General features: G+C 39.5%; 1 protein-coding gene across 4 annotated transcripts in view; it reads right to left on the reverse strand.

Annotated features, from left to right (window-relative positions):
• The window catches only part of LOC137311168 (protein tyrosine phosphatase type IVA 3-like), a 159705-nt gene extending 154219 nt beyond the window's left edge, over positions 1–5486 (reverse strand). Inside the window, exon 1 of one of the 4 annotated variants that reach the window (XM_067978526.1) lies at positions 5409–5486. Coding sequence is in view for 1 of the 4 variants with exons in the window: in XM_067978535.1 (XP_067834636.1) it covers positions 5282–5299 (18 nt within the window). In the remaining 3 variants the exon portion in view is untranslated. The other 3 variants (XM_067978535.1, XM_067978523.1, XM_067978527.1) reach the window with 3 other exon arrangements.
• Positions 5487–14879: the final 9393 nt, after the last annotated feature.

Below are 14879 nucleotides of genomic sequence, written 5' to 3' on the forward strand. Positions count from 1 at the left end.
ATAAAGACCTAGGTGTTATAGTACATGAATCTCTAAAGGTTCACGACCAGTGCCTCGAAGCTATAGCAAAAGCAAACAGATTATTTGGATGCATTGCTAGACCAATCAAATATAAAACAAAAAAGCACCGTATTGTCCTTTTATAAAGTCCTTGGTTAGGCCTCATCTAGAATATGGGAACAGAGTGGGTCATAAGTATTAGTTCCATGGTGGGTGATATAGAAGCCCTGGAAAAGGTTCATACTAGATTGATTCCTTTTTTATATTCATTCTCAAGATGTGGGTGTCGCTGGCAAGGTCACATCCAGAGAATGAAAAGCCATTAATTACATAGAATTTGATTGAGGTCTTTAAAATAATGAAGGGACTATACTGCGTCCACTGACTACACTATTTGAATAAGACAGAGGACATGCGTATAAGATACGTAAACATAGATCTGGGTTAGATGTCAAGATATTTTTCTTTTCAGTGACAGACATTGACCTTTGGAGCAAGTTACTGTCTCGTCCAGCTGCAAGCATTCAAAATGGAGCTGCAGAAGTTCCTGCTGCTATCACAGCGTATTGTGTGATCTGTCTTCTGATCACTGGAGTCTCCTGGAACTTGTTTTGATTGCCTTCCCTCTTGAGTTGGCCTGGGGATTAGTCTCAGTTTCCTTCCATCTCCAATGGCTGCTGATGGGTGGGAGGTGTTGAGGATCCTAATGCTCAGTTGCACCAGAACTGTATGGAACAGGCTCAGAGGATTGGCTGGTTTGATCCTATCCATAACTTTCGTATGTACTTTACCTCATCAATTAACATCTTTTAAATTTGAAACTACAAAACCTTTAAACCATATTTGATCCCAAGTTGAACTTTCAATCCAATATCCCCTCTATCACAAAAAACACCTACTTTCACCTCCATAACATTGCCCGTCTCCATGCCTCTGTCACCTCCATACTCGACTATTGCAGTGCTCTCCTGGCTGGCCTCCCTTACTTCAGCTGTGGCGCAGTGGTAGCACTTGCATTTCAGAGTCAGAAGGGTGTAGAATCAAGTTCCAATCTAGAGTCTTGAGCACAATGTCTAGGCTGACACTCCAGTGCAGTACTTTTGGACAAGACGTTAAACCGAGGCCCCATCTGCCCTGTCAGGTGGATATAAAGGATCCCATGGCAATATTCAAAGAGCAGGGGAGTTCTCCCCGGTGTCCATGGCCAATATTTATCCCTCAACCAACATCACAAACTGATTATCCATTCATCATCACGTTGCTGTTTTGTGGGACTATGCTGTGCGTAAATTGGCTGCCGCATTTCCTATATTACAACAGTGGCTACACTTCAAAGCAATTCATTGGCTGTGAAGCGCTTTGGGACGTCCTGAGGTCGTGAAAGGCGCTATATAAATGCAAGTCTTTCTTTCTTTTCTCCCTAAAGTTCACTCAACATAAACTCTGCTATCGTATTCTATCCTGCACCAAGTTCTGCTCACCTATCACCACTGTGCTTGCTGATCTACATTGATTCCTGGTCCGCCAATGCCTCAAATTAAAAATTCTCACCCTCGTGTTTAAATCCCTTCATGGCCTTACCCCCTCCCCATCTCTTGTAACCACCTCCAGTCCTACAACCCTCCAAGGACTCTGCGTTGCTCTGACTCTGGCCTCTTGTCCATCCCAATTTTCTTCTCCCCAGCATTGGCAGCTGTACCTTCAGCCATTCCTTTTTAGTCCAAGTGCCAACATCAAGGATTCCAAGGTCAGGTACAGCATAGAATAGTCTAACCTCAAAATCAGAGCACCATCCCCTACTGCACCAGTGGGTCATTTCCATAATCCCACACCAGTTTGTACAGTCTGTCTCAGCGAGACTGCTGAGTTAGGAACAAATTATGGAAGGCCATTTGCGCTATTGAGTCAGTTGCATTAAACAGGCCATGCACAGTATGCGCTGTCACCGACTCTATCCAATTTAGTCAATCTTCCAAAAAAAACTTGAAGTTTCTTCCTCACCCTCAGAGCTATTTAAGCAATATCAATTTCATATCACTGACATTATTTAACCTTGGCCAGTTACATTTTATAAGTGATATTCCCATGATCCCAACATGACTGGAACCATCGTCCCATATAGTAAAATCTATAGCTATAACAGTCAATCCCATTCTACAAGATGCTCATTGAGCTGTTATTTTTAAAAAAAGTTAATCAACACTGTCCTGAATACTTTTGATGGCAGTCTAATCAATACATTTATTATTCTACAAAAACACATTTTTTCTCATCTTGCTCAAGGTTTGCCAGTTATGTACTTACTTCCCCTCTGTTAAAGTTAAATAATCTGCTTATATTGCCATTGCCCATGCCTTTCAGCATTTTCGAGACCTCTTAATCTCTGTTCTCCAATAAAAAAGTACAATTCTATCAATCACTTTGCATGAAAACTTGCAGCCCAGAATTATCTTTTTCTCAGTGGGTAATTATGTGGTGTAGACTCATGTCCACTTGAAAGGGAGAACATCGATAAATTAACTGAAATCAGTCTTAAAGGAACTATATTATAAATCGACTGCCACATCCCATCCACTGGTTTTACCATTTTGATGATTAGAAGGAGCTTGCATTTATAGAAGGGCTTTCCACAACCTCAGGATCACTCAATGCGCTTACAGCCAATTAATTACTTTTGAAGTGTAATCACTGTTGTGTTGTAGGCAAATGCAGCAGTCAATTTGCTCACTGCAAAGTCCAACAAACGACGAGATAAACGACCAGATAATCTGTTTAGTGGTGCTGACGAGTGCGAGAAGCTCTTGGACCTTTGTCATTAAGAATGAGACCATTCGATCAGCTGCCTCAGCTTTATCTCCCCTTCCCCTTGCGCACCAAGCCAAAGCTCCCTGAACCTGCATCTTTCTCTCCTATCGCCCTTCATGCCTTCTCCGAGTTCAGCTTGTCCATAAGACCCACCTCTTGATCCCATTCTCACTAAACTGCTGACCACTCAACTGCCATACCTAATTCCCATGTTGGCTGACATAGTAAATGGTTCCTTCTCTTCAGGTTATCCAGGCATTCCAGGATGATCCTGGAGTAGAGTGCAGTTTTGGCAGAAGAGAGCATAGCCCAATAGTGCTTAATGTGGTCGAGTCAGATCGGCTGATGAATGGTTAAACTAGTCGCATGCCATATACATTCAAACCTACATCCCTTGGATTTACAAAATGAAGATGGGGGCCGACCAGAGTGGGAGAGAGCAAAGGTTTAACTGGGGACAAAGGCATCAAAGGTGGAGGTGAGGGTGTGATTGAGCATCTCACTGCATTTCTATTTGCAATACAGAACGACTACCAGTTTAAAATCACACTTTAAAAATAACCCAACAGCAAGATCATGTAAGTTTCCATATTGTTGAAATTTGGGAGAAATGCAGTAACACCACATATCCGGTTAATAACAATCAAAAGAATTTTGTGATAAACCAAGTACGCAGAATAGTTCTATCCAAACCCACCTGAACATTGCCAAAGATCTGTTAAGTGGGCCACCTCATGCTGGCAGCACACGCCTCCAACCTGTTGACCAAATGTAATTGCTACAACCCTACACCATAGTTGGATGGTCAGAATATTATAAACAATTACTAGTTAAAGTAAATGAAGCAAACTCAGCTTTAATACTGTATTCAACTATAAATACTTCTCTTCTCCTCCCCTCCCAAAATAAAAACAAAATTGGCACACACTTCCCCAGCTTAGAGGGTGAACAAGTGACCTTCTCCCAGGGCCCCTGCCAATTCCACTCTATAACAAGTCACTACCCTCAATGACCTACTGACCCATCTAAAAATCTGACTGAAATTTAAAACAAAAAGTCCCTTTCACAATAGCAGTAAAAAGAGAAGTTTTGGGGACGTATAACAGATCTTCAAATCAGTCACTTCCACAATTCTGTCATAATCAACTACAATTTCTAAATATCACAAGACATCATATTTCTAATAAAATTCACAAATTTCCTTTTTAACATTTGAAGACAGCTAATTCTGAACATTTAAAGGAAATGTCTGAGTGAGTTCTGAAGATAAAACTTTTGCCTTTTTCTTTTACTGTAGGTGTGAAAGCCCCAGTCTCAATCCCAGCAACTGACCTAGAATTCAAATCTCTAAACATAAATATAGGTCAGAATGTCTGAAGGAGGCCACACACTCAGCTTGACCTACAACTCACTCACATCACGCCAGCAAAGCAAAGTAAGCACAAAACAATAAAGGTACAAAATCAGTTTGTTCAGGGGTGAGAATAACTCTTCCCCTTCCCAGCCCCAAAAATGCATGATGTGAAGATAAGAGGGAAAACAAGAAAACCTGAATGATGTATGAATTCAAAATGAAAATATTTCCTCCACACAAAATTAAACCCACACTAAGCTCTGACACACATTTATATTATATATTATAAAATCAATATATCACAAAGGAATTGACAGGCTTCCCAACCTTTATGAAGGTGAAGACTTTGTTGAAGACAGAAGGTGCAACCAGATTTCCGAGGACTCACGGATGTTTTAGGCCCTCAAAAGCTTTGAGTGGGACAAACCCTTCTAATAGACTGTTTGTTACAAAATCTAAACGATGTAACAAAATATTTTGAAAATGCAGGTGACCGTTCAGAAACAAGCGTGTAGTGCACGAAGGAGGGAAGAGTTGGAAAATCTGCAGTGCAATAAATCTTCTGATCCAAATTGATTAGTTAAAAAGATACAGCCTCCTAGCTACAATGTAACCTTGTGAGAGCAGAGTGCTCTTCATAGCTTCACACAAGGTTCGCGTTTGCCTTCAGACACCAACTGCAACATCTATAGGAGGGGAAATACATTTTTTTTTGAAGTTACAGACAATAAAAACACAGGGATTACAACCCAGACACTTCTGCAGCGTGCGGGACATACTTTGCAAAAAAAGGGGAGGGGGGGGGGGAAATCTCCTCCTATTGCTTCCAAGGGTTTAAAAGCATGAGAGAGAGAGAGAGAGACACACAAAGGAATGGAGCAGCCATTCTCCTCCTTGGCCACGCACCGGCCTCCTTGACTCTTGTTAAGAGGCCATTCATTATCAACAAAATCATTTCTTACTTTTAAAAAAAATAATTTAAAAAAAGGTACAATTTTAAATAAATTGCAACAAACCAGGGCGCTCCAGTAACCTAAAAGTAGGTTGGGCTCTGTGTTTTTTTTTTGCAGTGAATGTTAACTTTCCCCAGCAGAGTAATATAATGGAGGTTTTATTACTCACTGCGCGACGCCTGTTCATTTAAACCCGAGCAGTATTATTAATAATAATGCTACTAATGGTGCTGTTGATAAACTGAGAGCAGCTCCTGGCACTCAGTCTCTGGCTCCTATCACAGCCCCGAAGTTACCATGTGTTCCAGTAGCCGTCGCTAAGGGACGTCAGCGTCGGGTCATAGGTCAACATTGAGAGACACTAAGCAAAAAAAAAATTTTTAAAACTTTCCCTCCAAATTAGAGAAATATTATTTGTGTCTATTTAAGTCATTCAGATTTTAAAGGGGAGGAGGATCTTTTTAATTTTTTCGAGCTGCTTGTTCCAGTCCTTCTTTTATGTGAATTGAGAAATTAGGTCTTTATTGCAATCAACGCGTCATTTCCGCCCTCTATATTTCCCGCGTGTCTTGGTGTCAATGTGAAGATCAGTCAATGCACATTTCCGTTAATCCTGGGAACAATGGTTAAATGGATTGCCAATGATTTATTTATTTTAATTATTTAGCAAATTTTGGTAATTATTGGTCTGCCCAACAAAAATGCAAATTATGCTTGTTAAACTATCTCTATCATTCTTCAACTTTTGCTTTGGTGTATGATCTCAGGCTATTGAATGTTATATTGTTTTTCTTTCTTACCAACAAAAGCAAACTGGAACCAGTCAGTCAGGGAACTAGAATGCTTAAATTATCTTTTGATTGCCTGTACCATCTCAAACCTGTCTTGAGTTGTAATTGAACATATTTGTGCCCAACATTAAAAATACAGTAAACATGGGAAAATGTGCATGGCTCAGTGGGTCAATGCACTCACTTTGTAGTGTAGCACTGAGTCACACAGACCAGGTAAATTCCAGTTTCAACCTTCCCCACCACCCAGTCCTTGCTGAATTAATTGATCTGTTGATGGAGCTGTGGAGTGATAAACAACTTGCCTTTATGTATGGCCGTTTACAATCTTAAGACATGCCCAAAGCGTTTCACAACCATAAATTACTGTGACAAAAAATAAGGTGTTTTTGTCTTGATTTGGTAACAGTTGCTTTAAAATCCAGACAGTGAACATAAGCTGTTTTTTAAAATAAACTCTAGTTCAGATGGTACCAAGCTTATTTTGATATTTCAAGTGTTTCAAGTTTTGTTGATTACTGGCTTGGGAGAGCTAATAGTGATTAATTTTAATCCTCCCTAAGTCTAGGTGTCAGTTTGGCTAAATTAACAACATTCTTGCATTTGAGTCAGAAGATCATGGGTTCAAGATCTCTACCAGAATTTGAGCACATAATTTAAACTGGCATTTCAGTGCAGTACTGAGGGGATGCTGTTTTTCAGATGAGATATTAAACCTAGGCCCTTTCTGCCTCAAGTGGGTGTGAAAGATCTCATGGCACTATTTGGAGAAGAACTCAGAGGTGTCTCAGAGTGTCCTGCCAAATATCATCCCTCAACTAACAGCACAAAACAGATTAATTGGTCATTTTCTCATTCGCTGTTTGCGGGACCTTGCTGTGTGCAAATAGGCTGCCTTGTTTGTCAACATAACTGGTGAATGCAAAAGAGTAATTTCCTGATAGCAGTCTTAAATTTACCATTTACTAGTTTGACCTGTGACTTCTTGTCCTACTATCAAAATTTAAAGTAATATTTCTGATTTATCGTTTTCCATAGTCTTAACTATCTTTTATACCTCTATAAGATTGCCACTTCCTTTCCAAACTGAAAAGCCCAAGTTTCTCATTATTTAGACCTTTGACATTAAATATAAGCCTTGTAGCTTTTCTCTTCCCTTCCTCTAGTGCTTGAATGTTTCTCTTGTTTCTCCATGGCCAGAACTGGACACAGTACTCAAGGAATCGCCTGGAACCATCCAGTTTATGCCTAGGAGTGAATGATGCCCAAATTTAGCTTGCCATACTGTCTTGCATCAAGCAGTTTAGGTTATACCAGCATTTACACTACCAACCTCCCATCAGGATCTGCACAAGCTATTGAGTGATTGAATAAGCCTCTCTTGCCAATTATCAAAGAACAAGTCAGACACAAAGTCACAAATTAACAATTGTTTATTAACCCTGGAATCATAGTTAGCAGCAATTAAACTTAAACATTGAGTATACAAAAATTTAGTGGCTAGGATTAATTGACAAAATAAATAAGAGGTTACAGTTATGTCACAGTAATTCATCTTTAACTGCTTTCTGATTATAAATTTACAATTGAGATCAATGTCTGAGAGTGATATAAATTAGTGACCTTAATTTAGGATTAGACTCCTTAGCCAATTGACAAGTTAACAGCATTAGATAGCTAGTGTAGTGAATAGATTAAAGTCTTTATGCTTGTAGTGAGCAATGTTTCCAGAACTTTTATGAACTTGTCCTTATGAGCTGGTATGGATGAACTGGTCGCCTCTCCTTCCTCTGGGAGGATGGTATTTGTTTTCTGAGACATCACAGTGATGAACCTCCATCTGTAGAGGTGCTACCTGTTCTTTCTGGATCATCTGTGTCAGCTGTGGCTCAGTTGGTAGCACTTTCACCTCTGAGTCAGAAGGTTATGGGTTTCATAGTCCTACTCCTGAGACTTGAGCAGATAATCTCGGCTGATACCTCAGTGCAGTACTGTGGGAGTGCTATACTGTCGGAGGTGTCATCTTTCAGATGGGAGGTTAAACTGAGACCCTGTCTGCCCTCTCTGATGGACGTAAAAGATCCCACTCCACTGTTTGAAGAAGAGCAGGGGAGTTCTCCTTGGTGTCCTGGCCAACATTTATCCCTCAACCAACATCACCAGATTATCTGGTCATTTATCTCGTTGCTGTTTGTGGGATCTTGTTTGCAAATTGCCTGCCACGTTTCCTACATTACTACAGTGATCACACTTCAAAAGTACTTAATTGGCTATAAAGAGCCTTGGGGCATCTTGAGTTCATGAAAGGCGCAAGTCTTTATTTTTTCCTGCTGCTGGATAAATTCAACTTCTGCTCCGTTAGCTATCTCTAGACTAATTGACTTAAATGTCAGCTCGCTTGATCTCAGGGAAACTTGTTTGTCTGCATGTATATATAATCCAGAACAAGGGCATAATCTTAAAATTATAGCTACGTCATGAAATTAGGAACACTTTTTCATGCAATGAGTACTGGAAATCAGGTACTCTCTCCCCCAAAAGGCTGTGGACGCTGGGTCAATTGAAATTTTCAAGACTGAGATCGATAGATTTTTGTTAGGTAAGGATATCAAGGGGTATGGACCAACGACAGGTAAATGGAGTTGAGGTACAGATCAGCCACGATCTAATCGAATGACCGAATTTGGTCATGAAACTCCTGTTCTTATGTTTCTACAGCTAGCCGAGAGGGGAGATTTTTATCCAATCTGTCTGGGCTAGATTCAAATGCAGATCCCAAGGTGTAAACCCACTTTCCCACCCAATTCCCATGAAATATGTACTTGTGGTCTTTTCTCATTGATACATTATACAGAAAATAATGGTTTCCTGGGACTGATGAAAAGGTTATAATCTTATAAGAGTTCAGATAATGTCATAAACCACACAATTGTAGCTTCAGTGATTGATAACAGCTTAGTAACTGATAACAATCACATGAGATTATAAACTTGAACGCACATCAGAGTGTGTATTATCTTTAAAACACACACTGTTCATGTGGTTAATTGTTTAATTCTGATTTTATGGTTTTTTTGCGGCCAGACGCTGTTAATGGTCAGTGTGTTCCATCTTGTTAATACCTAATAAGCATGACTTTCCCATTTTGGGCACCCAGTGCCAACATCAACATCACTTCTCAGCCAGATATAACACAGTTAGATACAGTGTAAAGTTCAATATCCTCAGCCCCAACCTTAGGTGAGCACCATCCACTGCACAAAAGCTTATCCAATTGATAATGAACAGTTAACTAAAGAAGTAATACAATTATTTGGAGTGAACAAGATTTTTTAGTGTAGGGATAAGTACACTAATCCTTACAATAATCATCCATTGTATCCATCTTAAACTTTTTTAATTAATTGCATTTACAGAACTGCAAGAAGAGTGATAACTTGTATCCAATTGAGTCGAGAGAACATATAAGGATGAATAGGGCAAGTGCATGCAGTGCATCTAACCTGCACTATTGAGAACAGTGAATTTATTTTGACTATTTACAGACAGTTTTCAGGATTTTTTCATATTAATTTATTTCTTTAAAAATAACAACCCTCGTGCCTCTAATGCTAAAACAACATCACTAAAAACAAATTATCTGGTCATTATCTAATTTTGTGGGACCTTGCTGCGCCCAAATTGTTTTCCTACATTACAATAGTGACTGGACTTCAAAAGTACTTCATTGGCTGTAAAGAGCTTTGGATTTATAAAAGGCAAGTCCATTTTATCAGAGTTATTTGAGGAAATAACAGAGTATATTCATAAAGGAAATTCAGTGCATGTTGTATATCTAAATTTTCAAAAGCAGGATTGTTGATAACATTAAGGCATATAGTATTAAACAGAATGTGGCAGCATAGATAAGAAGTTGGCTAAAGAACAGTAAACAGTAGTGGTTAATGGATGAGTAAGGACTGGAGGGATGTAAATAATGATGTAAGGACCATTGCTTTTCTCTCTATATATATATTATATATATATATATATATTATATATTATATATATTATATATATATATGTATTATATATTATATATATATTATGTATATATATATATACATATATATATAAAACATATATATATATATATATATATATATAAAACTAATATACATATCACCTGGCCTTGGATATAATATCAAAATTAGCAAATTACACAAAATTGGGGAGTGTGGTTAACTATGAAGAGGACTGTAAACAACTTCAAGTGGGTTAGAAGATTGGTCAGATGAAATTTCATGTGGAAAAATATAAGGTAGTACATTTAGGAAGGAAGAATAAGGGCAGCTCATGTACATTGAATGACAACATTTTGAAAGGAGTAGAGGAACAAAGAGAATTAGTGATCTGGGTACATAAATGTTTAAAAGTAGAAGAACAAGTTGATAAAACTAATTAAAAAAATGAAATTCTAGATTTTATAAATAGGGACATAAAGTACAAAAGCAAAGAGGTAATGCTAAACCTGTACAAATCATTGGTTAGACCACAAGTTATGATATTGTGTCCTGTTTGGGCGCCCTACTGTAGGAAGGATGTCAAGGCCACATCCAGAGTACAGAAGGACTCACTTTTATGACACCAGAAATGAGAAGCTTTAGTTATGAGGAGAGTCTAGAGAATCTGGGGATAGTTTTTAGAAGCAAAGAAGGTTCAGAGGAAATCTGATAAAGATGTTTAAAATTATGAAAGGTTTTGTTAAGGTAAATAGGAAAAAACAAATTCCACTGGTCAGTGAGTTGGTAATTAGAGCACATAAAATAAATTGTCTCATATTTCTCTACATTAAATTTCCTCTGACATCAATCTGCCATAAAAATGTTCTTCTGAAATTGCACACTGTCCTTTTCACAGTGGATAAAGAATAACTCTTAGAGCATGGATAGTTTGGGGTTGCTTTTGCCATCTGGAACAGCATTGTAAACCAGCTTGAACAACTACCAAAAGGAAACAATGGTCAACTAATGACATTGAGACATGAACAACGAGCAGTATGATTGTTTAATGTTTCATTTGGACTAAATAGATAAAATCAAGGAAATATTTAACAGCAATCTGGACAATATCATCACCTCACTACCAGAGAGTGGCAAATTAATCATCCTTGGTGACTTAGGTGCGAGAGTTGGTAGGGACCACAGCATTTGGCAGCACACTTGGAAGGAATGGAGTTGGTAATAATATTAACATTGGGCCCCTTTTCACCAGTGGAACATTAGCTTGTTATTTCTAATACCATATTCAGATTGGCAAAAAAGTATAAAATGTCTCAGGTGCATCCCTGTTCTAAGCATTGGTTGTGTTAACACATGCATCAAAGATGTTTAGGCAACCAAAGCTACAAGAGGAACTGACTGTCAGTCTTATTTAATTGTAAACAATTTTACAACACCAAGTTATAGTCCAGCAATTTTATTTTAAATTCACAAGCTTTCGGAGGCTTCCTCCTTCCTCAGGTAAATGTTCAGGAGCTCCTCGAAGCCTATGCATTTATACATACAGAACAATACATGGTGTTTACAGAATGCCCCTGCAACTGCCCGTTGCCAAGGCAATCACCGTGTTCAGACAGAGAGGTGTCACCTGCAGAACCCCCGAATACACATTCAACAAAAAAACAAACAGGAAAAAAAACAGAGAGAGGCAGAAACATCCGGAAGGCAGAGAAAGCCAGCAAATATTAAAAACAGATAACATTTGTTCGGGGGTTCTGCAGGTGACACCTCTCTGTCTGAACACGGTGATTGCCTTGGCAACGGGCAGTTGCAGGGGCATTCTGTAAACACCATGTATTGTTCTATATGTATAAATGCGTAGGCTTCGAGGAGCTCCTGAACATTTACCTGAGGAAGGAGGAAGCCTCCGAAAGCTTGTGAATTTAAAATAAAATTGCTGGACTATAACTTGGTGTTGTAAAATTGTTTACAATTGTCAACCCCAGTCCATCACCGGCATCTCCACATCAGTCTTATTTAATACAAACAAAAATCTTACACGCCATTGCAGCCAAACTAGAGACAGAACGTTTAACAGGTTCAGAATCATATTGTGCAGCATGAGCCAAATGAAAATTTAACATCGTTAGTGCCATGAACAGCACCCAGTGAGCTGAGGCCAAGTGGAATGAGTTAAGAAGATCTGCAAAGTAGCATTGGACACAATCGGTCATGTTCAACCACACCAACAAGACAATGCAAACAATACAGAATCTCTCCGCAGAGAGGAGATCAGAATTTCTCAGCATTTTGGTAGGAAGAATAAGGAGGCCACATACTGCTTGGATAATAAGAGTCTAAATGGGGTCAAGGAGCAAAGGGATCGAGGGGTGCAGATACATAAATCACTAAAAGTAGCGATGCAGGTTAAGAAGGCCATTAAAAAAAGCAAAACAGGCCTTACATTTCAACCAACCAAGTTCATCCTAGAGATAGAATTAAAAAGCAAGAAATTATGTTAAACTTGTATAGAACCATGGTTAAATCATAAATGGAGCACAGTTCTGGTTTCCATATTATAAAAAGGGTAGAGGCCTTGGAGAAGGTGCAAAAAAGATTCACAAGGATGATACCAGAACTAAGAGGATGTACTTAACAGGAAAGGCTGAACAGGCTGGGGCTTGAGAAGGCTGAGGGGTGACCTGATAGAGGTCTTTAAGATAATGAAAGGGTTTGATAGGGTAGACGTAGAGAAAATGTTTCCACTTGTGGAGGTGTCCAAAATTAGCGGTCATAAATATAAGATAGTCACTAAGAAATCCAATAGGGTGTTCCTGATACGCGTCACAGGTCACGTGATGCACCATGTTTGGGTACAGCTTGTTCAAAGGATCTGAGTTAAATAAAAACTCAAGTTACTGGAACCTGAGTCACATTGATAGCTGCTTTCCTGCGTTTGGTATATTTTACATATTTAACCCCATAACTCAACGCAAAAGCAAACTCACTATACATAGAGAAAATACTTGGATAAAGTGCCTTGGCTGGGTATAATCTCATGGACAAGCTCAAAGCAAGTTTTATAAGACAAATCTACCAACGTTCATCGATTCATTTTGCTCTGACAGTTTATTTCTACATTGTTTACTTTATGTTGGAAATGGCCAGACAACCCATCAAGAATGTTTATGAACAAAAACGTTTTTGTTTGAGTACACAAACCTAAAGGACATGTAGTTCAGAACATGGACCACACGTTTTGCAAAGATTTGCGGGTAGAATCTGAAGTGCAATTGGTTTACAGGCAAAATGCAAGAGACTGAAAAATACCCACTCTGAAATACCCCACATCAATAATAATCTAAAGGAAGGACCATATCACCGATATTTCGGTGTTTTAATATTCCATTACTCTAGCCTAAATTGTACTTTAGTTGATGTTTATGTTCATCAATAAACTGAAATAGGTAGGTTTAGACAGGATCGCCACTTAAATCGGGATCTTCTACAGACCAATTTTTTAATTTAAAAAAAATTATTACACTCTTTATCGAATAATCAAAAAATAATTATTAAGCAATTTTCACTGAATCATGGTGTTTGAAAGTTTAGAAAACAATTAAATATTAACTGTAAAACATATCTAACAGATCAAATCAAACAGGCAGATTCTGATCACTGGTTGTTCTATAATGTTACTCCTCCAATCTCTATGTTTACACACTGATAAGTTATGTTAAAACATTGAATAAAGGTTGCACACTACTGAAACCCACAACCTCCAATCTGCACACCAGACCTCACCAATCTGCCAATCTGAGTTGGTACCAGGCCTGCGAGAGTGCGTGCACCAAGGTTCTCTGCTGATGCACTAGAGACCTTGGTGCAAGAGGTGGAGAGAAGGAGGGACATCCTATATTCGCAGCGGGGGGGGGAGGGAAGCAAGAGGCCCTCCAGACATATATCCAAAAGGCAGTGGGCGGCAGCAGGGGACGAAGTCAATACCAGGTGTACAGCATCGTGAACATGGATGCAGTGCAGGAAGAAGTTCAATGCTTTGACATGGGTGGCCAAGGTGAGTGAGGTCGACCGTCAAGTGGCGTCTCATACCAACTGCACCACTAGCCGCATCCACTGCTCCACACACTACACCCCCCATCACCCACATACCAACAAATTCTTTCCATCAGTACTCAACTCTTCCAACCAGATGCTTCCTCTCACTCTTACACATTACCACTGTTTCAAGCCACCCATCCACAACTCACAGGCCACACACACTGGCAGCTATTCAACCATGATAGGCACATCATCCAGACACATGTCCCACTTTCTTGCAGGAGAAGGTGGCATGTATCAGGAGGCAGCAAGTGGCAGTGACATTTAGCCCCTCGTGCCTGTTCCAACATTCAATGAGATCACGGTGGACCTGTGACCGAACTCCATATACCCACCTTAGCCCCATATCCCTTAATACCCTTGGTACACAGAAATCTATCAATCTCAGATGTAACATTCACAAGTGAGCTGGCATCAACTGCCATCTGCAGAAGAGCGTTCCAAACGTCTCACAACCTTTGCATGTAGAAGCATTTCCTAACTTCACTCTTGCACGTCCTGGCTCTAAATGTTAGGCTACGTCCCCGTGTCCTAGTGTTCAAGTCTAGGAGACTCCAAAAACAGTTACAAATGTCTCAGCAGCCAGAAGCAATAATCCAGCCACTAACCTGTAAATCCTGCATGGTAACCACATGGCCCAGCATATTCCTCACTCTACAATTACCAACAAGCCAGGGGATCAACCCTGGTTCAATGAGGAGTGTAGAAGAGCATGCCAGGAGCAGCACCAGGCGTACCTAAAAATGAGGTGCCAACCTGGTGAAGCTACAACTCAGGACTACATGCATGCTAAACAGCGGAAGCAACATGCTGTAGACAGAGCTAAGCGATTCCACAACCAACGGATCAGATCAAAGCTCTGCAGTCCTGCCACATC

The sequence above is a fragment of the Heptranchias perlo genome, chromosome 3 (genome assembly GCF_035084215.1).
Source record: "Heptranchias perlo isolate sHepPer1 chromosome 3, sHepPer1.hap1, whole genome shotgun sequence".
NCBI lineage: Eukaryota > Metazoa > Chordata > Chondrichthyes > Hexanchiformes > Hexanchidae > Heptranchias > Heptranchias perlo.